Source organism: Antedon mediterranea, chromosome 6 (assembly GCF_964355755.1).
Source record: "Antedon mediterranea chromosome 6, ecAntMedi1.1, whole genome shotgun sequence".
Taxonomy (NCBI): domain Eukaryota; kingdom Metazoa; phylum Echinodermata; class Crinoidea; order Comatulida; family Antedonidae; genus Antedon; species Antedon mediterranea.
The window spans coordinates 4,420,057-4,447,562 of record NC_092675.1 but is presented as its reverse complement, the minus strand read 5'-3'; the positions used below and the strand labels follow the sequence as shown (position 1 = coordinate 4,447,562).

Sequence of the window (27,506 nt, the reverse complement as noted above, 5' to 3'; positions counted from 1 at the left end):
TATGTTGTAAAAAGATTTGGAATGGGAGAGGCAGAAGCATTACAATTTAAAGGGATAAGATTGCCTTAATAAAATATATTTTAGTTACCTGAAGAGTTTTGTAAATTTTTAGCATGTGATGTGATAATGCAGTATCTGATAAAATGATAAATATTGAAAATAGACAATTTTAGTTCATTCCTATAGAGTGTGTAGCGCATATAGGCCTATACATAAATTGAAGTACTAAATCAGGAAATGGTAAAATTGTGTAACATATATTAATAAATACATTTGAGCATGGCATGCCAATTTTGCATTTCCTAAATGAGGTAGGAAATTTTGTTCATAATAATTACAACACAATAAAAATTGTTCTCACTAGAGATGACACGACGTGGGCTACACTCAATTAAACTTAAGTAGAGCTTTCGCTTTCTGTGTGTACTAGGAACTTCTATTCACTGAATAGAATGTATCATGTTAATCTTTGTACGTTGTAACGTCTTCATGTTACGAAAAGAAATGATGACGGTGGTACGTTGGAATGTCCCTATGGTTGCGGACTAGTCCATTATGGTCCAAGAGTATCCTATGAACTTTTCGTATCTAATTCTAAGTCCTCCCTCTGGAGAGCATGGGCTATTGTCAGTTTATCCAGGTAAGCTAGGCACGAAATAGACTAAAACATAACAAAAATAAAGATACAGTACAACCTTCTTACACACGACATAATTAAATGTGACTTGGTTTAAATTATAATTATTTCCCCCCCCCCCCACCCAAATGATGTTACCTAATTAAATATTATATGCTAAGAATTTTAGGAAATGCCAGAGTGTATGCTATAGTGTACAAGCTGTGCTACACCACTGTACTGCATTGATGTTGCTATGACAACAGTTTGGTTCGCTTCCTCCAGAAGGAAAATGGGATCAATACAGTGGACAAAGAAATTAAGAATATGAAAGAATACCAGAATAATCGTTAATGTTAAAGGTAACCTAAAATAAAAGAAATCCCCCAATTATACAATGCACACTTCTTATACATGTGTTCTATTTAATTTATATTTCTTAATAATTGACTAGTCGGGTTATTAAGATTTAACTCACCATTGAGTCTTAGTATAAAGTATACATACATGCATGATCTTTAGTAGCCTAACATAAATAATAAATCTACAAATGCACATACATACCTTTCTTCTATTTTCTGTATAAGGTTTTATTTCTTTTATAAATGTGCTAGTTTACCTATATAATTTACTAGTCCATGGGTATTTTCCACCCCTACTCAACCCACCACCCCTACTCAACCCACCACCCCCTCCTCCCTCCTCCCAATTCCAAACAACATCAGGGTTTCAGCTATGAGTATGCATCCTGTTTTTATTCTGAGTGGATCTATCTTATTTTTAGTGTTTAGTTTATATATATATATATAAAAAATTCAACAAAAAATCTTATGGAAACATATACATCTGGTATAAAGTACACAGACTTACCATATTGTTACTGTCTATCTATCAATCAACCAATTTATTCTCATAATTGACAACATCAACTTTCATGTTTTCAATTATTTTGTTAAATGACAATGTTGGTAATAAATCTGAGTCAAGATAATTTATCATCAAAACATAATAAAAAATAAATATTACTAAAAACACGTATTGACAATAATGCGTACTTCAAAAAATAATGCTAATTAGAGAATGTATGATATATTGTTATAGTAATTTTTGCATATTAGCCATCTATTGCTATCCTATTCAGAGTATTATAAAATAGAACATGCCCTTGAGGGTAAATCAAAACTAAATTCATCAATTTAAATTGTCAGTTTTTCAATTTTTAGTAGACATACAATATTGATTTTGATATATATATGTAATATATAAATGGTATAATGAGAAAGATATGAATGACGTAGGTTATCATACCGTTTTTGGCTATATGGGGCAGGCGGAATGTAAATATGGATTTCGAATCAACCAATGATCATTTTGTTTCAAAATGAAAAATATCGAGTACGTACAGTGCTGAATGTACGATCGAGACTGAACAACTGTTGAAATATAAAATCGTGTTGCCAAGTTGTTTTGTTTATTAATTGTTTAGTCCTTGGCCTAGGCCTCCTTCGTAGGTCCTACTCAACCTGTACGTATGACTTGCCAAATAAAACGCCAATAAGGTACATACCACCACCGGCAGACAACAGAGCTACACACTACCACACAGGGACAGGGTCTGGGCTGGGTGGCAATTAAATCAAATTATCTCCGCATAATAAATGATCCATTCAATGTTTGATTTGCAGAGAAGATTCAAGATTCAAGATTCAAGATTCAAGAAATTTTATTTGTCCATAAAAATGGAAATTCACTTTGCTTGGTAGATTAAAACAACAATATTGCAACAATTTAAAAACGTGCAGCAGTATTATAACAGATTAAAAATACAAGATAAAAAGTTAAAAATACTGTTAAAAATGTGAAACTATTAAAAATTGCATTAACAACTTACATTAGAATTAAAAATATGAATGCTATTTACAACGAAGGATTTTCTAGTTCTACAAAGATTTGCTTTTGGAGGTCGTGCGAAGCTAACCTATCATATCAAGACGAGTTTTCATGTTCTTGGAAAAAATCCCATCAAATGTTTACCAGACCACTAGGCATATCAAATCATTTCTAGCCTTCAGAAACGTTCATCAATGTACCCAAGTACATATTGTCTAAACGTAACATAGCGCATGCGCATTATCTTTAGTTGTTGCATTGAATCTTTGAAATTCTAAAATATGAATATTAAAACAGCGTACGAGTGAGTAGCCAATGTGGCTGAAACTAGTCAACTGGATAATCGTATGCACCAAGAATTCTTGGTGTCAAACCACGCGACTTGTACGTGTTTCCCCAAACCGACTATCCAAAATCAAGTAATATACATATGAAACGCCATATGTGCCAAAACATTAAATTTTTTACTAATATTAGGACAAAACTCTGTCTGGAACCCAGACTAATCACTACCATATGTGGGCATATCACTACCGTATATGGGCACATCACACTTTTTTGTCAAACTAGTTTGATAGTGTAGACAGAACTTTAGGTTTGGATGTGTGAAAAGTTTTGATAAAAAAAAAGGTGATAACAAAATAATTCATGATTATGTAAAAAATATATAAGCAATTATTAGAAAAGTAATTTATTTCTTTATTTGTATAGAATAATATAAGGTATATGCCAAAACTCATGGACAAGTATAAAGACTAAGGGTCAAAGTACCTTGTCCTTTAATAACTAAATCCAAGCGCTCTCTCCCCTCCCCTGATGATAGTGTTATCATAACTTGCGGCATAAAGACATTAGTATTAAATACTTGCATGATTAATATCTATCAAATTCACCCAAAACTATTGACACTTGCTATCTGGTATTTGTTCAGCAAGACGAAGGCCAAGACAAGATACTGCTGTACACTATTTTGTATCTTTAATAGACCAGAAAATTAACCTGATTTTTAATAATGAGCAAGAATGTCACAGACTACATTGCTGCCAACAAATGCAGTGTGAACAGGGATGATAAAGACTTCTACTCAAGGTGGGAATTTCTGGGCTATTTATGAGAAATAATGTGGTTGTGTGGTGAATAACATATTGCCTTTGTTTTAGCCTTTTCCTCCATGGTTTCAGGGATCTGGTCAACAACTATACAAAGATCTTTCTAAACTGCATGTCCATCGTAGTATTTTAACGCATGCTTTCTCTAAGATCTGGGTTAAATTTACATTTAATATCGTTTCAAAGTTCTAGGTTCAAGTGTTATTAAAGCTCTGTTTACACTACCAAACTAGTTTGACAAAAAGTGTGATGTGCCCAAATATGGTAGTGATATGACATCATTGTGTCCATATATGGGCACATCATTTCTTGTCAAATAAAGTTTGATAGTCTAGACTGAGCTTTATGTAAAAAATGTATTTAAAAAAATTTAATACGGCTTCAAAGTTCTAGATTCAAGTGTTAGTAAAGCTCTGTTTACACTACCAAACTAGTTTGAGAAAAATTGTGATGTACCCAAATAGTAGTGATATGACATCATCGTGAACCATATATAGCACATCACAATTACTTGTTACATAAAGTTGGATACACGATAGTGTAGACAGAGCATTATGTAAAAAGTAGCAGTAACACCCACACTCTTTATAGGTACTGTACCATTACAAAAATATTATAAACTGAAGAATAAATATCTAACAAGGCAGGTGGTTCTAATATATGATTATTTTCTACTTTATTGAATGTTAATCAACTTCCTCATCGCCGTTGGATACGGAAGATCATCAAGTTTATTCTTAATGTGACGAGAAGAGACTGATAATTAAATGTTTGAGAAACAAAATCAGAATCTTACCAGATAAAGAGTAAGAAAAGGAAGTAACGTTTAATTTCTTATTATTAGATTCAATCGTTCAATTCTGTACTGTAGATATGTTGGGTAATTAAATGTCATGAGATTCAGTATTTTAGAAAAAAAAAAGGGGGGGGGGGCGGTTGTCTAAAATAGTAAATGAAGGGCTTAATAATGGGTATTTTTTTAATTAAGGAAGATATTGCTTCTCCATTACATGGTCTACTAAATTTTTGGCCAGAACGCTCTTCACAAATGTGCGGTTCAAGTTAACTAGAGGGTGACCGAGCAAAATGAGTGTACTTTCTAGTAATAATATATTACAACTAGCATCAAATAAATTTTAAGGAATGATATAATGGACAGTCCTTGTTAGTTTGATTTGTACGTTGTTGCTCAATATGTTTAGATCAAAGGTTCTGTATATAGTATTTAGTGTTACGTGCCAATTGCTACAACCTAATCTATAATCTCAATTATAAGAACTTGTCAGAGCATAAAGATAATTGTATTTAAAACAACTGAACCTCAATTTTTACCAATATCCCATATTATATAATATCAATATTAGAAATCATTGTTTTATCTAGCCATGTGGTCGTTATCAAGCGCATGGTCACTTGTATTCAATAATTGAGTACTGAACTGTCAATATAATATTTTATTCACTTGACCTATTATATAGTATGAACGATCATTAGATTCTGTCTGTACAACAAGATTGGATGACATGCCTTTATTTTCTGTTTGTCCCTTCTTTGATTTTGCATAAAAATACTGTACAATATTCGTATTTATGGTTATCCACAGTTGGCCTACAGGGGTCATGGATTGAAGAGACTTTTATTTAATGACTTTTATATTGAACGTTCTCTCCTCTTGAAAAGCTAAGAGGCCAATGTTGCAGTTAATCCAAAGAAAATAGTATGTAGATTTCTTTATTCTGCTCGACTTTTTGATGTAATAATTGAGAAAATGTTTCTGCAGTGTGTTTATTCACGTCAACTAATCAAAGGGCGAGAATCCAAAATGTTTAAACCATGAGCCCTGATAAACTCTTTTCCCAGACGTGCTATGGGTCGAGCAGCATGGACCTATAAATTGGTCGAGTTACAAATTCTCAAAACTGTCAATCCAGTGGCGGATCTAGGGGGGGTGAATAGGGTGGCTAGCCACCCCCCTTAATTCTCAAAAAAAAAGAAAAAAAGATGCAACCTAATCGCGATTGACCGTCGCTAGACGTGGATTAATCTTTTAAATAAGAAGAGTAGGCCTAGCTAGGCCCTACTAGAGCTAGGGTTAGCATTAATAGTTGTGTGTAAATAGGCCTACACAGTGAAAGAGCTAAGAGTTCAATTACTATTATGAATTCAAGAGTTTAAAAAGAAAACATGATTTACAATCTTCGGAAAATACCCATTTTCAAAACACACGCACTCCTAAAACTACCAGCGTCACGTTGTCAAGCTCGCTCCTCGTGTGAATGCTGACGTCATCACTCTCTAAAATACACCATTTTCCATTGCAGTTAATTTCCGCCGCCCTGGTCCGTGTGTGCACAAGCGTTAGCGTGGTATATTTACACCCCTGAGTGGAGCGTAATATCGGGAACTTTTTTCTCGCGCATGAAAGTTTTTTGTATAATATTATGGTATGCAGTATAAACGATAAAAATAAACGAGAAACATGGTGTTCTTTTATTATTTTATAGGCATAAAATAAACATAAAATGTACACGGGACGGCCGAAAAAAGTATGTGGCGTATTTGGCGTTTTTTGATTTGTGTTATAGACACGGCGATTACTGCGATCATTGTATACCAAATTACATTGAGTTATTCACCCGGCTGTAGGGTATATATCTCTGAGGTTAACAGACCACCAAAACATGGTACACAACACATGCACTCTATCGAGGCATTTTCGGAGTACCGCATTACCAAATGTTCATTTTGTTTGAAGGTTTTTCGATCAAAGTTTATTATTAGTTCGTCGAAAAAGATCCGTACAGTATTTAGGAATGATGTATTTAAATTTACATTATTGTTATTAAGTGTGATGGAAACAGTTTCTCTAGCCTATTAAACAGTGTGTAAGCATCTATTTATTCAAAAATTTTCGGAGCCTCGGGGCCATCCCCCCTCGTCAGATCCTAGATCCGCCACTGCAATCGTAGTAATATAGCTTCGTGTGTGATACAGTTTCCTTATGATTCTGTTCTCTTAAATATAACTGCCTGAAGGCGTGGCGCAAAAAGTATTATCTTAAAAACTTTTAGACTTATGTAAAAGCAAGCAATAAAGTCATTTAATTGGACATGGGCCAGATAAGCAACAAAACATTTCTTTGTATAATAGTTTAATGAAGTTTTAAAATTTGAGTAACATATGTTGAAAATCAACCTTTTTATTCCAAAAATAATCAATTGTTATTAATTGCAGTATTAAAAATGTGCCCATTCAAGAACCACCATAGAGACGGTTTGCCTAGTATTATAAAATTCAATAATTGCTTTGGACATATCTCATGTACAGAACTTTGAACATAAAGACAATTGTATTATAATATACATTTTGATTAATTGATTTAATGGTTGATTGATGGTTTTCTTAAGAGCATTGATTAATAGAGGTTTATGAGAGGTTGTTGAAAGAGTGTATTTTGTCTATTAATAGCAACATGCACTTTTGAAAATAATAACAAAATCTATATGGTGAAAAGCAGAAAGCACCGGGTGTAGAGAGTCATTTTCACTCACTGAAGACATTATTAGAAGACCCATCCAACAAGCCTTCTCATTGCTAGTATGATCTGAGTGATCTTCAAACTAAAGACCCATTTACACTTTACTTTATGATTTGGCATCTAAACCAATCTGAAGCTCTATTTCTACATCACTAAATTTATAGTAGTTTGTTTGAAAAGTCCATATAATATCTATACATCTGGCTTTTACTGTAATATGAAATAATATCAAAAATAAGTTGTTTCTTCATAATTCAAAGGACTTGAATAGAAACAGAAACTGTTTTGTTCTAAAAAAGTACTTTATATTATATTTATACTTGAGATAAAAATGTAATCTATACCTTTAATTCCGACGACGGCACAATTTGAGTTTGCACCATGCTCTTTCTTCAGCCTATGTTGATCGGTTGCCTCTGCCGGTTGGCCATTGTTGGACACATGTCCATACGTCATAATGATTGGCAATTGTACATTGCCAGCTGTTACGGCCGTCTTCTTCGTTTCCACATTCTCATGTTTGAGAAGCGTATTAGGTACTGGTGTGTTAGCATTGGATGGTGGACATGGCGTGTCACTTTGGACTCGTATTGGTGGGATGCTGCGATTACTTGGCCCTCCTTCTTCAGACTGTGACCCACTCATGATGGAGAGCAAACCTAGAAAGAATTTAGATTACATGATTTTAATCCATTGTCATGGTTATCATTGCCTCGCCCTATAACAGCATGTTCATACTAAATGTTTCCCACTTTTTATACAAAATGAAAGCATTGCTTGGCAGCTTCTACTACTACTACTACTATATATCATTTCTATTTTATTTAGGAACATTGCCAAAGACTGTCAATTGCATATTTCTTCACTGTCCTAATGCTCTACATAAAATGAAGTTGTCATAAGAAAAAAAATTATGACATCTGACAGAATTTAAACCAAGGACTCATGAATCGGTAGCCTAGCATCCTAACCACCAAGCTACAACTTTTGCTCTCTGTATTATGTGACTATTTAGGCTGTGTATTCTTGTAAGCATTACTCATTTTACCGTCCTAGTAACTGTTCTATTTTAATATATAGTACACAGTAAACATATGAAAACATGATGATGGTAGTTTGTGGTATATTGTCTGCTTATCCAGGTAAGCATGAAACAGACAACTGAAATATATGGAAATATTTGACTGGAATTATTCATGATATGTAACTGTACTACTTTTTACACTTGTCCCTAGAACGAGTCCCTTTCTAAACTCAGTCAGGTGTGAAAAGTCACCAACACCATAAACTAGGCTTGTCCCCAGAGCCAATTCCCTTCCTGAACCTTGTCAGTCGCGTGCTATGTGCCTTCTTAAGAAGACATAAAAAACTCGCGTGCTATGTTCCTTCTTAAGAAGACATGAAAAAACTTGATTTAAATAAAATGTTAAGTGTAATTGTACTATAAACAATATTTTTTTTACAGTAGATTGCATGCCATAAACAAACTAGACTCGTCCCCAGAGTAAGTCCCCTTCCTGAACTTAGCCAGTCAGGTGCTATATGTCTTCTCAGGAGTATAGAGACAAGATTTTAAAAGATTTACAAGTTAGTCTGTTTAATAGCAAAGTGATATAAATCAAGCAATATACTGTTTGTGTTTGTTAGTTTTGCTTTTCCAATATAATCATTTATAATGCGCCTGTAATTGTAGTCAGACATGCAATCGCATGATGAGAACGCAAATTAAAAAGTATCCACAATCAGAGGGCTTTGGTGCTACAAGGAAATAACAGGTTTAAATGTGTGAATAAATTACCTAGATTTAATTGGCCGCCAAAATGGGCCAAATTCCCAAGAACTATTTAATTGAGATACGTATGCTATATTCATTATATACCTCACATGATTAGTTGAAAACGGTGATGCGGTTGAGTGAACAAGTTAGTTTAGTCACACTGAGTCCGCATTTTCAATAGGTACAGGACACATCTCAGCCAATCAGTGCCTGTGAAATACGTTGTGATCCGAATAGCAAATATTATACCCCAAATTGCAAAAATGTTGATACTGATTGGGTGAGTTTTCACAAAACTAACCTTTATACGAGTCTGACACACGATTACAGTAAGGCAAGCCATAATCGTGTGCTTGTCCTTCCATCAAAATGAGTTGACAGAGTGATACAATGTTCGAAATGAAATTCTTGGATGACACCTTTAAACTAAACTGGCAAATATGATGAGAAAAAATAAACTACAGAGGATTGGCATGTCAATGAACTGAAGTGCTGTCATAACTATATCAATTATATTAAATATATTTCAGATTACAAGATAGATGACTTTAATATTTATACCATGGGTTACTGATCTCTTCAGGTGTGCTAATATTCTGGGTTTTTTTTATTTTCAACTATTTCAATTGATTTCACTTTCTATTTGACAGGTTTATCAAGAACACGAGTTAGGATGGATTGGGATGGATCGTAGATGCATGACATCAACAGACAATAATATCTTATGAGGACAGTACACTCTGGAAGAGTGGCTGTTTTGTCTGGGGCAGCAGATCCACTAGCAGTTTTATGTAATAAAGATGTCACAACTGTAAACTGTTCAGACAATTATCCATTAAAATGATTCATCAGAATGTGAACTTGGACCTTTTGACCACTTATTGTACTTAAAATAAAATTTAAAAAAATAAAAAATAAAAAAGTATAAGACGCACTTTATATTTCATCAAAACAATGTTTTTTTAAATTGTAATCAATATTATTGTAATAATGTATTTTGTTATATCTACAACGGCGTACTTTATTTAGGTTTTTTCTTACCTAGGCTCGGCCGCGCCCAGCCTCAACAAGTTGTTTCTAACTTGTTATTCATGAGTTTTGCACCCGCAACATCGAGTGCATGACCGTGTGTGTAACACGCACGTGTGTGGGCTAGCTTCGCTCGACATCGATCATTTCGAGAGGGCGCACGTTTTCACGGACAATCGTATTCGATTAGTATCTATGTATCGGAGAAGTGTGTATGCTAGGTCCATGCTATAATCACCTGGAGAATATACTAGTCGAATACCGTACACCATGTGGCTGCCAAGAAGGCTTGCGCTGAGGGTACGGCGGTCGGCGATCGTGCGTATAAAAATAAATACTATTCCAATCGTAAACGTTTACAAATGAAATTTTATCGGAGTGCCTAAAACAGCTCCATAATGAACAAATCCTTTCATCATATTTAGTATAACATCACGCTAAAATGCCTTGAAAACTAGGCAGAAGCAGGTTTCCGTTACGTTAGTACACTGTAGCTAGGCCTAGCCTACTCAGGCCTAGCCAACGAGGTGACGATATGTACAATCTGTGTGGTGAGGCATTTATGTTCGGTGTATAAGACGCACCCTTAATTTAGAGGTCAAATTTGCATGTCAAAAGTGTGACTTATACACCAAAATATACGGTACTGTATATTCTCAAAAAATGAGTTAAAAAGATATATTAAAAAGTTCAAACTTGTGACTTCTCAGAGAGCAAATATCATAAAACTTTGTTAAACTCTGTCTACACTATCAAACTAGTATGACAAAACAAAGTATGATGTGCTAAAAAATGGTAGTGATGTGCCTAAATATGGTAGTGATGTGGCATCATCATGTCCATATATGGGCACATCACATTTTTTTGTCACATAAAGTTCGATAGACAGAACTTAAAACAAATAATATAAGGGCAAATAACTGGAGGTTTTAATAATTCCTTCATTGTAATATTCCTAAAAAGAAATCAAAATCTGCACTTAATTCTAAATGAAAACAATTGATTATAATTCTGACGATGTCTTTTTCTAAGAATTGGTAACCGAAGAACAGTTTGACGTAAGAATGACGTGTAATATGGTGGTCTAACGGACAACTGCACAGGTATTGAGTATAGGAAAGGATGCAGTGTTACCAGTGGGGTGTAGATTGTTTGACCTTGTCATATGAGTAAACTATAATTCCTAGCAAACCTCTGAATTGAAAACAATGCAGCTCATTGATTTGCTTTCTTTTACTCACTAGAAACTGATTATAAAGTTTTAGTTTTGTTGGTCTCCCATGAGCATGACAAAAATAATCTACAAAATTAAATATGAGCATATCATAAGTAATAATACTTTTTAATACAAAATGGATACAATTAAAAGCATTTATAAATCAAATATGAAATTATTAAAGATTAGAATAATTTTTATGAACCGTTATTTAATTTATTAGATGGATATCTTTGTTGTTTTTGTTTTTGTGATTTTAATTTTAATTTTTTTATTTTATTATGATTTTATCCTTTGTAATGTATTATATGATGAAATTAAAAAAAAAAAAAAAAAAAGTAATAATAATTTATAATTTATAATTGGTTACAATGTCGGTTTGTATGTCAACACATGCATGTTGTATCTCTTTTGTTACATTTTCCCCCCATTTTTTTTAGTATAAAAAATCAATAATATAATAATAATAGATAGATTTATATACTTATAGCGCAAATAAGCGATGTCTCTATGCGCTCGACAATAAAAAATAACTTGTGTTATTAAAGTTATATTTTTAAACCTTTAAAAAAAGGAAAAAGTAAAGTTAAGAGGAAAGTATATAACCTTGAGTGCAAACTTGACATTGAATCGTTTTAAAAGCTTAATAAAATAAAAATTTAGATAATGAAATATTCAATGCCATGGTCATCTGCCACACTTTGTCTCTTTTTTTATAACGACAGTGGCACCATTTTTTTCTGAGAAATATCCCATGGAATGGACAAACTTATCTAGGTCAATTGAATTAATTTAATTAACAGTAATTTCACTATCCTTTAATCCTCTGCGTATGTGTACATAAGCCATTGTCTAGTCTAATCCAATAAACCATTGAATACTTGTCAATCAAACAGCCACTTTAACTTGACAATCATTGGATTGTCAAAGTAGTATGAATAATTCATTTAATTTAATAAATACTTATAATAAATTAACCCTTAGAAATATACTGTATATTTATTTATGATGATTTAATTAATATTTTCCTATTTGTATCTCTTCTCTAGACACTCATTGTAAGCCCATTTTTGTCTTGAGAGATATTCCTTATGTTGAGTTTGGTCAGATGTCCAGTAAAATGACCTAGATCATTAACCTATTACAGGAGTATTTGACTTTCATTCTGTATCTTGCCTGTGTACTGGGTTGTAAAAGAGGAGAGGAGGGGTGCTCATATTTTGTCTGGGGGAACAAAGCAGTTTCAGATGTCGCACTCTACAGGTGGGTTTCCAGTCCTACACTATTCAGGCCTACGACATTGTAAAATTTTCTACAAAAAACTTGCGTGCAATATAGTACAGTCAATTGTTGAAAACGTGAGAAAAAAACAACACAAAATCAACCAATTTTAATTGATTGATTCTGTGTTACATGATTCTGTATTAATCGTTTAAAAACGACAAGGAGGTGTGTTCTAATGTGTTACATAACCATTACACAAAACAAGCTTATTAAAGTCACTAAATTAGTTACTCCGTGACTTAATTATATAAATATGGCGCATAAATATAGCACATTAAATATATAGTGCACAGAAGTACAGAAAAAAAGAAAAACATTTAATTTCACTGATGCTGATATATTAAAGACAAAGTTAAAACATTCTGGGAAGGTTTCCGAGATGGCACAACAATATAAATGACTAATAAATTGTCAAAATTATAACTGTATTTAATTCCTTTTTTTTAAATATTTAAAACTAAAAGCAGACTATCTTGAGAGAATTGTATTTCATAAACAGTTAGGCTTTAGTACTACTAGCTAGGGCTTAGCCTTACTTAGTTAGTACCAGTCTGACATTATTGTTTACACAATCTTCTTTGATAGTTCGCTTTCAACGAAACACTTGTACATTGATGAACCATAGCATGGGCCTAGGCCTACAATGAACTCCCGTTTCCTAACAAGGCTGGTTTCATCTTTCAGAACTGTCAGGTGGTAGAGGTGTACAAACTTAGCAGACGAGAAGGCCAAGTTAGAACTCCACCTGAACTTCAAAAAATCTGTTAAATATTTAGTTTTAAATATAAAAAACAGTGATGAATCTGATGGTATACTCACCTCATTAATTCAGTACTTCCATACATTTAAAAAGCCATTATTCCAATAGTTGGTATTTATTTTCACACTCGATTCGACATGAAAACCTCGAAAACGGCAAGAGAAGTTTGACTATTTAATACCATTTTTTTGCACTTGACAATCAAAACTCAAAACCACAACAAATTTGCATTTTGTAACATAGAGGGCGGAATAACACAATGTTACAAGATTTTTGTCACCGTCTATCATGACAAGTGACAAAAATTGACATCATATCAGACTCCTATATCATCATCATTATCACCCTCATCAACATCGTTATCACTATCATAATCACTGTTACTCGTCATATAAATATACTATTCATCTTTTTGTCGTCTTCATGGTGATTCATCAATCATCAGCCTATCATAGTCGGCATCATTAATTGCACATCCTCCATGTTCTGATCATCTATCAACGGCATTTGATATAGATTATATCATCACCATATACCTTCATTAATTATTTGAAATTGTCAATTGTCAAATCAACACTATACATAACATTGTTATCATCATTTTTTGTTATTGTCCACACAATAGGCAATTTGCATCATCATCACCACCTGGCTGCCTAAACTCGAAATTCGGTCTTTAAGCTTTACAAGTGACGTCACGCGTAATCATCATCATGTTTTGGATCATAATTATTATCTTTGTTATCACTATCAACATCATTCATCATTATCTAGCCGCATGACATAATCATCATCATTACTATAAAATATATTATTAAACATTTATTGATAGTATTACATGTGTTAAATACTCTTGTTGGCCGTTGCGAGAGGTGGCAGCAAACATTTTGTATTACCAAGGTAAAAATATCATTAAACTTTGCCCACCTCTCTCATCATTTCATGTCCTCTTCCCCTCCCGGCCCTATCCATCGATTTCTAGTGGTTTCCTTCAATATTATGAATACTGTAATACCATTTTAGTAGCAGTTATTTATGTCTTCAATGTGTTTGTGTGCAGAAAACAAAATACAAGGAAATTGTTTTATATTTTTAAGCGAATTTATTCAATTTTTTTTCAACTGTGTAAACACAATATGAGAATTTCAAATAACTTAATCTACTATTTATTCAGCATTTTCAGCATAAAATTTGCACATTCTAAATGTGATGATTTACAAGGCTCCAATAAAAAGGTATCCTATAGATGGCTACAGTTATCTCTTTAGTCTTAAATTTGACATAGCGGACACACAACCTCGACGATCTACAAGACAATTTTTTTATTTGTCTGCTTTATTGGCAGGCAGTAATGTTATCAACCAATGCTAATTTGTACGTTAATAAAGATTACGTTTTTATATCTTATTGCTTATTACTTATATACAAATATACCACCCGATTCTCGGTAGGCCTACAATGTCTTGATTTCTTCAGTATCATAGTAAAATACCCAATACAGCGTCACGTGTGTTTTACATATATCGCTAGTATCTTAGACCTAACCCTTACCTAACCTTACATGATACGGCACCACATGTGCTACTACAGGATGCTGTAACCGAATATTCCCGTGATACTGTCGTATATAGAGATACAGCTCTGAGATCGGATAAATTATACAATGATTCCAAATTTATGTAGGCCAAAAGGCCCTATTTTTATTGAGTTACGTTCAATTGATATTACTTATAAGTAAAAAAAATATCAATTATGAGTTGTTTTGATGAAATCAAGTGTTTATTTACTGCTATTATACAAGTTGGACGAATTACTACTTTAGTACTAGGCTTACTGCGGTTTTACACGAGGAATAACATCGTACAAAAATACTTATATAACTATTTCTAACAATGTGCATTTGTTGCCTAATCCCACGAACAACTAGGCTAGGCCTACTTCTAAATTAAGATACAGTAGTGATTGAAATTGTGTATCGTGAATTTGTTAGCCTATCAATTACACATTCATTTAAATTTATGAAAAGTAGGCAAAGAGGCCTGTTAAATCCATAATCTGCAGCAAATGAGCAATTTTAATTTTAGAAATAGAGACCGCTAAACAATAATAATGACCTTCACCAGCCAATTTTGTAACCATCTATTAGGCATATGTGAGTAATGTTGTAACGATGTCAACCTTTTCTAATGTGAGAGCTAAGACCGATTTTAATTTTCAACACAACCCATACCGGGTACAAATTTACAATACAAATTTTGTTAAATTGTCGCTAAACAAAATACAGAGTCTACAATAAACTGACGGGTTACAATGGTACGGATCTATAACACAAAGTTTCAACAATAAAACATTTGTGCAATATTGTCCAGGGATAACAACATAGTAGGCTAAATAGGCCCCTACTGTCAAGTGACTTTACTCATCACATTCGCTAGAAAAATAATTTGTTTGTTTCTCCTAAAACTCTCATAAAAATACATGCAGAAAACGTACTCTCTGTCTCTCTATACATATGTGTTTATATATAGAAAAATATCGACCTAAACAAAATATCGACCTAAACAAAATCATAAATGAATATAATATACAAACACAGCAGTTTAAATCAAATTGCAACATTCTTAAATAGCTCTCTTTTTCAACGTTTTGAAAGATAGAACCTTAACCTAAAAGCAATATATTTTCAATAAATAAATAACAACTATCAGTGCCTGCGTCTAATATTAAATATGAAGCAAAGCATAAAGCTACACTATCAAACTTCATGTGACAAAAATGTGATGTGCCTATATTTGGACATAACACTACCTTATTTGGACACATCACACTTTTTTAACTAGTTTGATCATGTAGACAGAGCTTAAGAGACAAAAGATTAGACTTGCCACAAGTATAGTTTTATTTCACATGCTTTTCACTAGAAGTCATGTTTCAGAATTACTGAGTGTACCATACGCCGAATTATGAAAGCCCTGCGAACAGCTGCAACTTTTCACCCTCAGTTTTAAGTTAGGTTAGTTAGTAATTAAACCTTATTTATTTATTCCTAAATGTTAATAGCAGTCCCAACGAGATTCAGACTGTCGTATGTTTATAACTCGACGATGACATTTATTTCTTAAACTACACAGTATGTATCTATCTATAAAACGGCAGAATCAGTATCAGGACATCTGCTTTGCTACAAATGAAAAGTTAAACAAGAATTGCAGAAAATGTTTTTGTGTTAATTATAAAAACAAGAAAAGTTAAATTCTTATCACTATTTTGCTTATTAATTAGACCTACATTACACCATACTTGTTATACACCAAAAAATACATGGTTAAGTGTTGCCAAGTGAAGAAATAGCTTTGGCATTTCAGATGGCGAAACTATTTCTTTTAAACATTTTTGTGACAAAGTTTTTGTGACAAAGTTAAAGGTTGTGACTACTAGCATTATATAACGCTAAAATCGTTTTCAAATGTATTTAAGGTAGCTTTCAGCAGCACCTGCACTAGTTCCGTTTCACGGAGCTGTTTTTAAGTAATGGAAAAGCGAAAGAACAGCAAACAACAAAATGTATCATTATTGTAATTGTCGCCATCCATATTCCACGTAGTTAGTCATCATGCTAACGATGTCAGTTGTATTGTAGGCTTACCCTCGACGGGTACGATATACCAATTCTTTCGAACAGCACACTGAGTATATAATTATGATGTACAGAAAGTCAACAAAGATCGGATCTTTTCACAGCTGTTGATAATCCTAAATATATATACAAAATAAATTATTATATCACATACAAGTAGGCCTACAATGTGAAAAGCATGGGAGATGTGATATAATACTAATATGTATGGTAAAACATTATCATCGCCAATCATCTTCAAACAGTTAAATGTTGTCTAATAACACATTTCTTAATCAAATCACTGTCGATCAATCATTAATATCAACCTGAATCACCACACCACTACGGAAGTCGTCATAAGTCGTCATAAACCTTTGTGACGTTTGCCGCCAGGATGGCTTTCGTCGTCGTCAGTGCTTTACTTTAAAATGACATTGTAAAGGGAAACAACAATTACTAATGAAAGTATTGCCATCATGCTAAGTAAAAAATAAGATTAAAGTAATGTACATAGATCATAATTTAAACCGATAACGCTGTTCATGCGGGGAAAAAAAACTTCACGCACATACTTACAACATTGTGTAAACACAACTTAAACAGGTTCTTTCCACGAGGGTAACTAACGAAACACAGGAGTCACTATGTGCCGACATTTAAAGTCAAACCTAAATGTTGTAACTTACGAAACTTACGTCCGTTTTGTAGATAGGATTCCGTGAGAAGGCTGACCAGCTGGCGTCTCTGTCTTCATCTAGCCGTCCATAGTTATTTGCATATCGTCGTCTGCTTAGGAAAAAAACATAGGCCTACGTTTAGACTACCATTAATGAAGTTGCTGAAGATTAAGATGTCATTGTTCTGATCTATCTTGATCATTTAGTTCCGTTCATACCAATTTGGCTTGATAGCCTTGTTCATATTGAACTTATATCACGGTCCGGTGACGGAATAAAAATCGTGAAAAAATGGTTAGTGTGTAGAGAATATAACCGTTATATTTATGTTGATTAAACCAAGGCAATCTAACAACAGGATACTGAGCTCACCTTGCCAAGATAGGTGCTCACAGGTTCTTCCTATCTCTGGCCGCGACAAAAACCATTAATGTAGTATTTACATCAGTAGGGACAAACTTATCGTGCCACAGCCACAAACCCTTTGGTTTTCAGAGCTCGGAATTTGTTAATTAGATTACCTTGATTAAACCTAATAATAGTTAAAATGAAGAAAGGTGTATAAAGCTCTGTCTACACTATCAAACTAGTTTGACAAAAAAGTGTGATGTGCCCAAATATGGCAGTGATGTGCCCAAATATGGTAGTGATATGACATCGTCATGTCCATATACGGGCACATCACATTGTTTTGTCGAATAAAGGTTGATAGTGAAGTAGATAGAGCTTTATACAGTATCTGACTGCTCTTACCGCCTGATATAAAGGAACGTTCCAACGGCAAATGCTACAAAAATAAGCGCAAAACAGATACCAACTACAAGTCCTGCCGATCCACTTCCTCCCGATGAGACCTCATTAGAGTTTACATCTGTATTTTTGTTCTTTGTTGATCCACTTAAAGATGCTGTTGTTTTGCCTGGCGTTACAGATGGTAATTTCGCTGGTGCAGATGGTGCTTTGGTTGGAGCATTTGTGGTAGATTGAATGGTAGTTGAGTTGGGTGTCACGTCGGTACCTGTATGGTTAGAGGAGTCACTACCATTTAATAACGGAGTTGTTTAGGCAATAAAGCTTGGTTCCCACTAGAACGTAACGCAAGGACGTAAACGCAACGCAAGCGTTTTAACCAATGACAAGCGAAGTTATAGACAGTTAGCAATCACAAGCGAATAAGCCATCGCTTGTGATTGGTCAATTCACTTGCGTTGCGTTACGTCCTTGCGTTGCGTCGCTAGTGAGAACCACGCTTAATTGTACCATTACCTGCTTGGTCGACTTCTGTTATGAGAAGCGTCGTAGGTGAATCAGTGGTTGCATCAGTAGTTACACCTATGGTTGCATTTGTAGTTACATCTAAGGTTGCATTGGTAGTTACATCTATGGTTGCATTAGTAGTTACATCTATGGAGGCATCAGTAGTATCGGTGGATGTATCAGTGGAATTAGAAGTAGTTGCTTGAGCGGCATCTTCCGTGGGAGGCGTATCAGAGGTTCGTACGTCTTGTTGTGTAGCAGGAACAGTTGTTGCGTCAGTGGATGCTACTTTAGACACGTCTGCGTTAGAAGGTACGCCAGATGGTGTGTTAGGTGCCCTAGATATTGTGCCAATTGCGTCCGAAGGTGTGTTTGTCGAACCAACACCGATGAGAGGGGTAACTGATACCTTTTTTTGTGAACCGCCAGATACAGGTGCAGATGTTACCTTTGTTTTGGTGGTAGCAACCCCTGAGGTAGCGGCCACTGTCGTTTCTTCATTTGTTGTTTTTTCGTCAGAGGTAACTGCAGCAGTCGTTGCTATCATTGGCGATGGTGAATCAGTTATCATCAATTCAGTTGGTGTGGTTTCCTTCGTTGTCTGGGCAGAAATCGATGAAACACCTACAAATAAAAAACAATTATGAGTGAAAAATCATAGTAGACCTAAAAGGCCGAATGACAATATTACTGATAACATTTTACTGGGCGGAAAACAGTTTTTAAATGGGAATCATTTTCCCACTTTTTAAAGAGTTGGACGTATAAATAACGCATGTGGAACTTATACAGATAACGTAGCCCACAGAAACGTATTTATCACCGTTCACAATATATGCACGATAGAATTATACGTTGTATTATTGTATACGCAACGCAACGCAAGTAATTATTATTGAAAATCGCAATGCGTTGTGTTACGTCGTTGCGCTGCGTCCAAGCAGCAAAAGGGATCATCGCACCAAATACCAAGATATTCAGAAATAAAACATTTTCCAACTCACCATACGAAAACAATAATACGATTACAAGCACTGGTAGTCTGTTAAAGATACAATCCCGTGACTGCCTCGTAGAAACCATGTTGATTTATTTGTCAAAGCCCACTGTTGTGTCCTTTCTTATTTTCGATACAAAAATAAATATTCTGATATATATATATATAATTGATGATCGGTTGATTCCTTACGATTATTGTGAGACGTTATTTGATGCCGCTAAACTTGCGAATTCACAACCATGAACGTTGAAGCTCTCAATGCAATTGGCTTGTATGTACTGTGTCGTTTAGCTGCAGGTATAGAGAACATAATAGAGATTGAATACGAATTATTACAACACCACCCGGTAAATAATTGTTAACAGACCTATAAACGTCATTCTCTGCGCATGACCTCTGTCGTAATATAAACGTCCATATAATGAACCCACCGCCAACAATGCGTAGGCCAATGTCAGCTACTGCATGTTTAATATGAAAATATCTGTATCAGTTAATTTCAGAAGCTATTATAATTAAAGCAAGGATAAAACACTTCAGTATTCACAAGAATACGTCACTTCCAGGGAGTTTTAATTAATACTTAACAGTACGGATATTGTTATTAAGCTTAATTAGACTTATTTCTACACAAAGAATCATAATTAAGCTATTAAGCCTAGCAATTTATTTTTCAACTGAATGCTTGGTTCAACCATGGACATAAATTTAAAGGTCCATATAGTTCAACTTATTAAAAGCATGTTCTCTATTACTTTTTCTGATTCCGGATTCCGTATCACGAAACGTACGTGCGTGATCGAAAAACGTAGTGCTTTTTCTCCGGTCACCGGACCGAGTCAGTGTGAAGTCTGAATCTTTAGGCCTAAACCACCAATATTACGAACACTTTTTAAAATCATTTATAATACAGTATAACCATTTGGGAAAAGAAAACACTATGTTATACCCGATTAACAGCAGTCTTAGTCCCGTGGTAGTATGATAGATTATTTAGAGGAAAGTTACTAAAGTGTGCCATCGTATGATCATGTTGCCGTCAGCAGACATGATACGGTACGTTGTTTATTGTCGCGCTAGACATGATACCGTACGAGAATCGGTTATACTCATGGTTATACCGTATTATTGTTATCTAAAGCAGTATAAATATTCTTAAACCTTCTTTGTTTCTACTGACTCAAGAACTACATGTGACATTATCATATTCATGAATGCTGTTTAAGAGATAAGTAATTCAAATTCTTTTGTTTGAAATACTGTTTTCTTATTCCAGCCAAGGCAGACCGTGTATCTTGTAAAGTTAAATAACAACTCCCTGGTTAAATCAATACTAGTCAACTCAATGACGACCATCACTGATGTAAATGTAATCAAATGATTGTAACGTTATTATAGATAGATAGCCTAGACCAGACTTGAGATAAAGTGCTGCAATTCGTCACATACAAAATCTAATTTTGTGTGAAAGCTACAACTAAACGTCTTTATACTCTTCTTAATCGTTCTATAATAGAAATAATAAATTGATTATTTCTTTTTTATTTTTAAATGCGCCTTGAGCACTCTGGAGTGGTATGTGCGCTATAAAAATCTTATTATTATTATTATTATAATAGTCTTCTCGGATAAGGACTATAAACCGTAGGTCCAGTGTACACAGTTATAACCCGTGTGCACTTTAAAGAACCCTTATTATTCGAGGAGAAGAGTGGGGTTACTCCGGTGAACTAGTTCAAAATAGCCCCTGTGTCAGGGAACTACTACCTATCTGATAGGACAGCGATTCATTACTATCGGTAATCCTTGGCCACATTGCCTAAAGACATAAAATAAAAAAAATATATATATTATAAATTAAGAAAATAAATGATACAGTTTTAAACTACACACATTATATCTAATATCAGGGATAATTTTTATTTTAAAATTTTGTTTAGCAATGCTAATCAAACTGATTTTTGAGTCGAGAAACATAGTTTTGTATTATATTTTTTGCTACAGAATTTTAGAAATGTGTTATAGCAGTAAGGTTGTTTTGTAGGCCTATAGCTTTTTGCTATGCTACACTGCCGACATTTCCCCCTAAATATCAATACTATAAATTATATCATAATTTTTGTTTATTTTATTTAAAAAAAAAACAGTGTGTGCCATCCATTTTCTGAAAATTCATTTTCACATACTGCAATAGATATTATGAAATCCAAGAAAGCTGTTTAAATATATGTTACCGTAGTCAATGTAAACAAGTAACCAAATGTCAATAATTATTATATTATTAGTTACTGTTTGATAAAATGTTTATAAAATGGGGCACACTGTTTACCAGATGTAAAAGTGTTTAACGGAGCAGAGGGGATCGATATTCAATCGATAAATATCGTTGAATATTCAACGACGGCCGGGTCAATATTACCCCATTGATCAGGATTCAAAATAGACATTATGTAGTGAGGCCTACGGTAATTAGCCTACAGAAATGTGCAGGGGATGTGATCAATGCGGGAGGGGGTTGTCTGGACAGGCACACAGGCTTCCTTTAGACTTATTTTTCAGGTGGTGAATTGTAACATAAACTAAATTTGTTGTATTATAGCATGCAGCCGGAAAATTAGTTAAACAGATGCTAGCTCCTTTTTTGTTGTATAATAATAAATATGCATATCTTGTATTTTGTACACTGAATAACGAACTGAAATTGGTTGGTTCATATTGACTCGACCTTATACTAGGCCTACCTCATAAATACTGAACCTCTGCCGTCCAGTACACATTGTTTTAACACCTTAAGATGGCCTAATATGTACATAAGTAATGTGACAACGAACACCCCTCATCCCCCCCCCCCCCACCACATTGGGTTGAGATGTATAATATTTAATGTCAATAATGACATAAGGTATGTTGCTTTATTCCTCACAACGTCACAGAAACGATCACTAAACTAAAGGATGTTCATGATTGTACATATATTAGATCGTGAATATGCTAATTTTAGTCTATCATTGGTCGAAGGAGTGGAGTTGTGGCTTGGTGGTTATAAAAAAAAGGTATTCGTCCGATATGCAATCTCACATTTTTCTACCAAATAAAAAGTATTTTATTTCATTTCGACATTGTCGTCATGTCCTGGGACTCCAAAAGCAACAGAGTCACCATAACATAAATGTATGGGCCCCAGAAGAACTTCTACATAAAATTAAAATCAATATAGGCCTACAGTTCAAAATACATTAGGCCTATCTTTCTTTTTTTTAAATTTCAATAAATAGTGTATGGATGTATCACTGTGGTGTAGGCCGGTGTCACCCTCCCGACCCATCCATCAACCGCCAATCTCAAACTCATCGCCTCTTTAATGTTCTCACTCACACCTGCTAATCCTCGTTCACAACCGTCTAGCCTATAGGTAATTTCAAATACGGAAATACATCAAACATTTCAAGATTTCCGACAGTGTTGAATTGATATTATTTTCAATAAACAGTACACGCACTTAACGACAAAATCGGCCTGTGTAGGCTATAATAATTTTAAATTTTCTTTGTTCCAATATATAAGACAAAAATGTCTTTAATCTATACTGTTGTATTAATGGCATTCTTGAAACAGTATTTTTTTGTTGTTAGCAAACGACATCACAATAAGCGTAGGCTAATGAAATAGTGTTTGTCAAGTGTACTATGATGACGCGCTCAGAATTCTATCAGACTAGTCAACCGAAGCAGAAACCTTTTTATAGTGAACCTAGGCTTTATATCAGCCAATATCTTTCCACATTTAAAATGAATTACAAATTAACAATTAAAGGCGTTTCTCTTTTATATTTTCTTCAGATACTGGTCACTCGCAGTAAATATTGACGAACAAATATAGAAATATACTACATAACAACATTGGTCATTAATATGCAAGAACACTCGGATTATTTAGACTGGACGGCGATACAAATAGAGTGGCCTACACATTTTAAATTCTTCCAAATACTGTAATAAACATTTTAAAATCTAAATAAGACCAAATATGAGCGTACTTACCTCTGTTGTTTTGTGACGAACTAATATTTATAATAAACATAACATAAAATCCATCGGAAACATGAAATAATACACCGCGATGTTTCTAAATGTGACATGGATATCGTACTCAGACAAAAAGATATTTGCCAATGTATGAGAGGCAAAAAGTGCCAACGGTTGAATTATAAAAATAGTCAAAAACATTAGGCAATTCAAGACTCCAGACGACACGACATTGGATCGACCAGTTATCAGTTATCTTACTTTATCTTCCGACAGTCTCTTCCATTATTAAACAACACATGCCTAATATGACGTAAACGTATTTGAAAATGTCGACATTTATTTTGCAGGAATGGCGTTTCATAATCTATTACGATAATACGGAAATCTAATTATTGATTGATGCGGTTGAGTGAATTCAAACTCAACGCGAACCATTACGCAATACAAAATACTACAAAACAGTAGGCCTAAGGCCTAACCAAAGTGTATTTGCAACCGCTAGTACAAAATGTAAAAAATAAACTCTTTTCGGGAATGTTGTTCAATAACTTAAATTAATGGCTGGGTCGCGCCTATAGGCTAGCTAGCGGTCGTAAACTGAGCTAAATAAAAACACTGTATTATACAGGCGAACTGACAGTTAATTTTTTGATACTTACCAGCGGCCTCTACAATACTAAAGTAGGTCTACTTACAACAATCAATCCGGTTGATTTCGGAATAGTAATTTAGATTATTATAAAATTATAAAATAAAAATAAATTATATCCATCGGCGCGCGCGGAGGAGGGCGAGGAGGATGTGTTCCGAATATCGAATTAGAGACAATCGAATCGCATGATTCGTTGCGTCTCGATCAACTATTCGATATACGCACGCATCAGCGCGCAATACGTATACGCAAAGATTGTATATCTTTGGTATACCTATAATTGAAAATTAAACGATACTTACCTGTAAGTTGAATTTTAATTATAATAATATGAGTTATTAGTTAGGAGTGAAGGAGTTGTACTGATGACGAAATATAATCAGAAAGCGACGAATGGACAAATGTTTGTAAAAATGGCGCGATATATTCAAATCATTATACTCGTGCATGGTCGCCTGATAAATCCAATATATTATGTTATTTACTGATCTATTGTTATTTTAGGCCTACTTCAAGTTTGTTTAATAATTTTGTGTTAAGAATCCTGAGTCACGCACAATGTATGAATTGTATTATATTTGCATAGGAATTGTTGAGATCGTGTTCAAATACGACTATGAATGATAATGTAAATTAGCGCGAATTAAGCCTTTTATCACCGTAATATTAGGCCTATAGGCAAATTTATCGTGTGAAATATGAAATAGGCCTATAAGGCAGGTTTCGCGGGAGCACGTAAACGTTAATTTTAACGCTATTTCCAACATTGCGCATGAACCAACCCGTTTCTAAAGCTCTGTCTACACTATTGACAAAAAAAGTGTAATGTGCCCAAATATGGCAGTGATATGTCCGAATATGGTAGTGATATGACATCATCATGTCCATATATGGGCACATCACATTTTTCTGTTGATAGTGTAGACAGAGCTGTATAGCCCAAATAAGTGGAATAGACTCAATGATTATAATCATTCTGAAACATTTTTTATTTAGCCATAAATCTTTAATTTGAAGAAACGTCATACCGCTTGAAAATACATTATGTTATAAATAATGAAATATGAAAGAACCATGATTGTTTGTGACGTCAGGGTGTGGCGTTCATACGATAAAATATACCGTATGAGCTTATCATATAAACACTAATTATAGGCCTACTCCACGTTTTAAAGGGTAATGTATTTTTTTCATTAGTCTTGATTCTCTACATTTGTTACCAAGGAAAAGTTAATATAATAATAATTGGTTTGTGGTACATCAGTGTGGCGGACCGGCATCCGCCTATTGGTAGGCCTGTCTTTGCCCAGAGCCTATCATGATACAAAAGAGTTTTTGATCTGTATATTTGGTGGTGTCATTGTTGACACGACATTTTTTCATTTGAGTACAATTATAGTCATAACGTGTATTATTTTACACAATTATTATCTAAAAATTAATACACACACATGGTATACAAACCAACGGATGTCCTCCGTTGATAATCAATATATTTCACTACGTTTATAAGCATCTACTATAATTACTGTTTTAAATAAACATTTCAGGCTTTTGATATAGGATACCAATTACTACTCAAATAATCTAATTTCAAGAAACTAGTCAATTGAAGAAAAGAATACAAAATAGGCCTCCGAGACTCAAACCCATATACAGCTCAGAAATCCCAGAGCTCAGTAGGCCTATAGACCCAGGGATCGAGTTGTTAATTAACAACTCCCTGGGCCTAATGCTGAAATACATTTTTTTTTTGCAATAATAACAATTATAATTCAAACAATCAATATTAAAATGAAAGAAAAATCCAAGATTTGTTTTTATATATTTTCGGAAATGTAGCTAGGTAGGCCCTGTGTATAATGGATGGGAATCGTGGTGTTCAAAATTCAATGTTTAAGAGACTCACTAAATATCTCAGTATAGGCCTACATAACAGAGACTCCATTATTATAATCCACGTTTTGTTAACTGAAATATTAAGTGTAAACCTATATAATCAGGAAACTTACCATATACAATGTAAATCCTTAGTTTAATAGTAAAAACTGGAGCTGCTATCTCACAATCGTCACCGAGAGCCAATGGAGTACTTGAAACCGAAAGAAGATTCACCACGACAAAACCACGAGACCGAACCGTGACGTAACGAACGAGTATCAAAAGAAATCCGAAGGTTTAGAGAAGCAGTTAAATAAAACTGTATTGTATTTCGACTGGTTGTATAGTGTATGTGTATATACAACTTAATCATATCGGCTTTGTTCGCGACCTACCTCTGTACACTATAATAAAAGATTCGACTGTTTGGTTAAGCACATTCAATGAATGAGAAAAATAAATGCATGGATTATTAGCAAATAAAAAAAGACCGTCATAAGTAGGTACGTGACCTCTAGTCCGCTTTCTTTTAAAACTTACTTATTATACCATGGAGTTATAAAATTACTAATGTTATATAGTTCCATTCTTATATCATCATGGGTTTCTTCATGCTTAACAATCTCTCGTAAATGTTAAAAAAAAACGGTATGTAGGCCTATAGGCACAACATGTTAAGGTTGTTAAACCACGGAATGGATTAAAAGTACATTTTTACACGCATGCTTACCGTATACATTATGTACTTTTTCCTGTTCAATATAATTCTCGGAAGCATGGATTTTCCGTTTCGTCATACTACACACCATGCTGACATAGGAATTAAACTACAGTAAAGTTCTCCCTGACGGTCGGTGTGCGAGACTGCGCCGCATGTTACACTCATGTTAAAATAAAATAATGAATTTCTCGACGGATTTGATATCATTTCCAAAATCCATATTTAAAGATATATTGTCCCCCTGAACAGTAATTTTTACATTTTTTTTTGTCGAATATAACATTTTAATGTCACATAATAGTTATCCACTTTTACTAAAAAATAGATCTAAAAAAATGTATTTACCTGACGTAAATGTAATTTAAAGCAAGGCTGCCAGCCAATGGACTTTTTGGTTGAATTTAACCATTTATTATGTTATTTTATAAGTGAAAACATTGGGGTTTTTTCGT

At 34.0% G+C, this 27,506-nt stretch overlaps 2 protein-coding genes across 6 annotated transcripts in view; both read right to left on the bottom strand.

The window, feature by feature from the left end:
- LOC140052396 (zinc finger protein GLIS3-like) overlaps positions 1-13,397 on the bottom strand; it is a 51,649-nt gene extending 38,252 nt beyond the window's left edge. For 2 of the 3 annotated variants that reach the window (XM_072098000.1, XM_072098003.1), the window contains exons 1-2: positions 13,279-13,397; positions 7,498-7,812 (exon numbers count right to left, since the gene is read on the bottom strand). In XM_072098000.1, the coding sequence (XP_071954101.1) occupies positions 7,498-7,798 (301 nt within the window). In that variant the 5' untranslated portion in view covers positions 7,799-7,812; positions 13,279-13,397. Of the gene's footprint in view, positions 1-7,497; positions 7,867-13,278 lie in introns of those variants that run through there. The other variant, XM_072098001.1, reaches the window with a different exon arrangement.
- A 907-nt stretch (positions 13,398-14,304) lies between these two features.
- LOC140050971 (uncharacterized) lies at positions 14,305-26,559 on the bottom strand. Of its 3 annotated transcripts, none has more exons than XM_072096003.1 (6): positions 26,465-26,559; positions 19,777-20,063; positions 18,782-19,396; positions 18,269-18,533; positions 17,525-17,624; positions 14,305-16,972 (listed from the first exon to the last, which is right to left on the bottom strand). In XM_072096003.1, exons 2-6 carry the CDS (start codon positions 19,853-19,855, stop codon positions 16,955-16,957), a joined length of 1,077 nt encoding a protein of 358 aa, XP_071952104.1. In that variant the 5' UTR covers positions 19,856-20,063; positions 26,465-26,559; the 3' UTR covers positions 14,305-16,954. The 3 variants fall into 3 exon arrangements, with proteins under 3 accessions (XP_071952104.1, XP_071952106.1, XP_071952105.1); XM_072096005.1 differs by having other exon boundaries at positions 17,534-17,624; positions 26,465-26,558; XM_072096004.1 differs by lacking the exon at positions 26,465-26,559 and adding an exon at positions 23,813-24,352.
- Between the last annotated feature and the right edge of the window lie 947 nt (positions 26,560-27,506).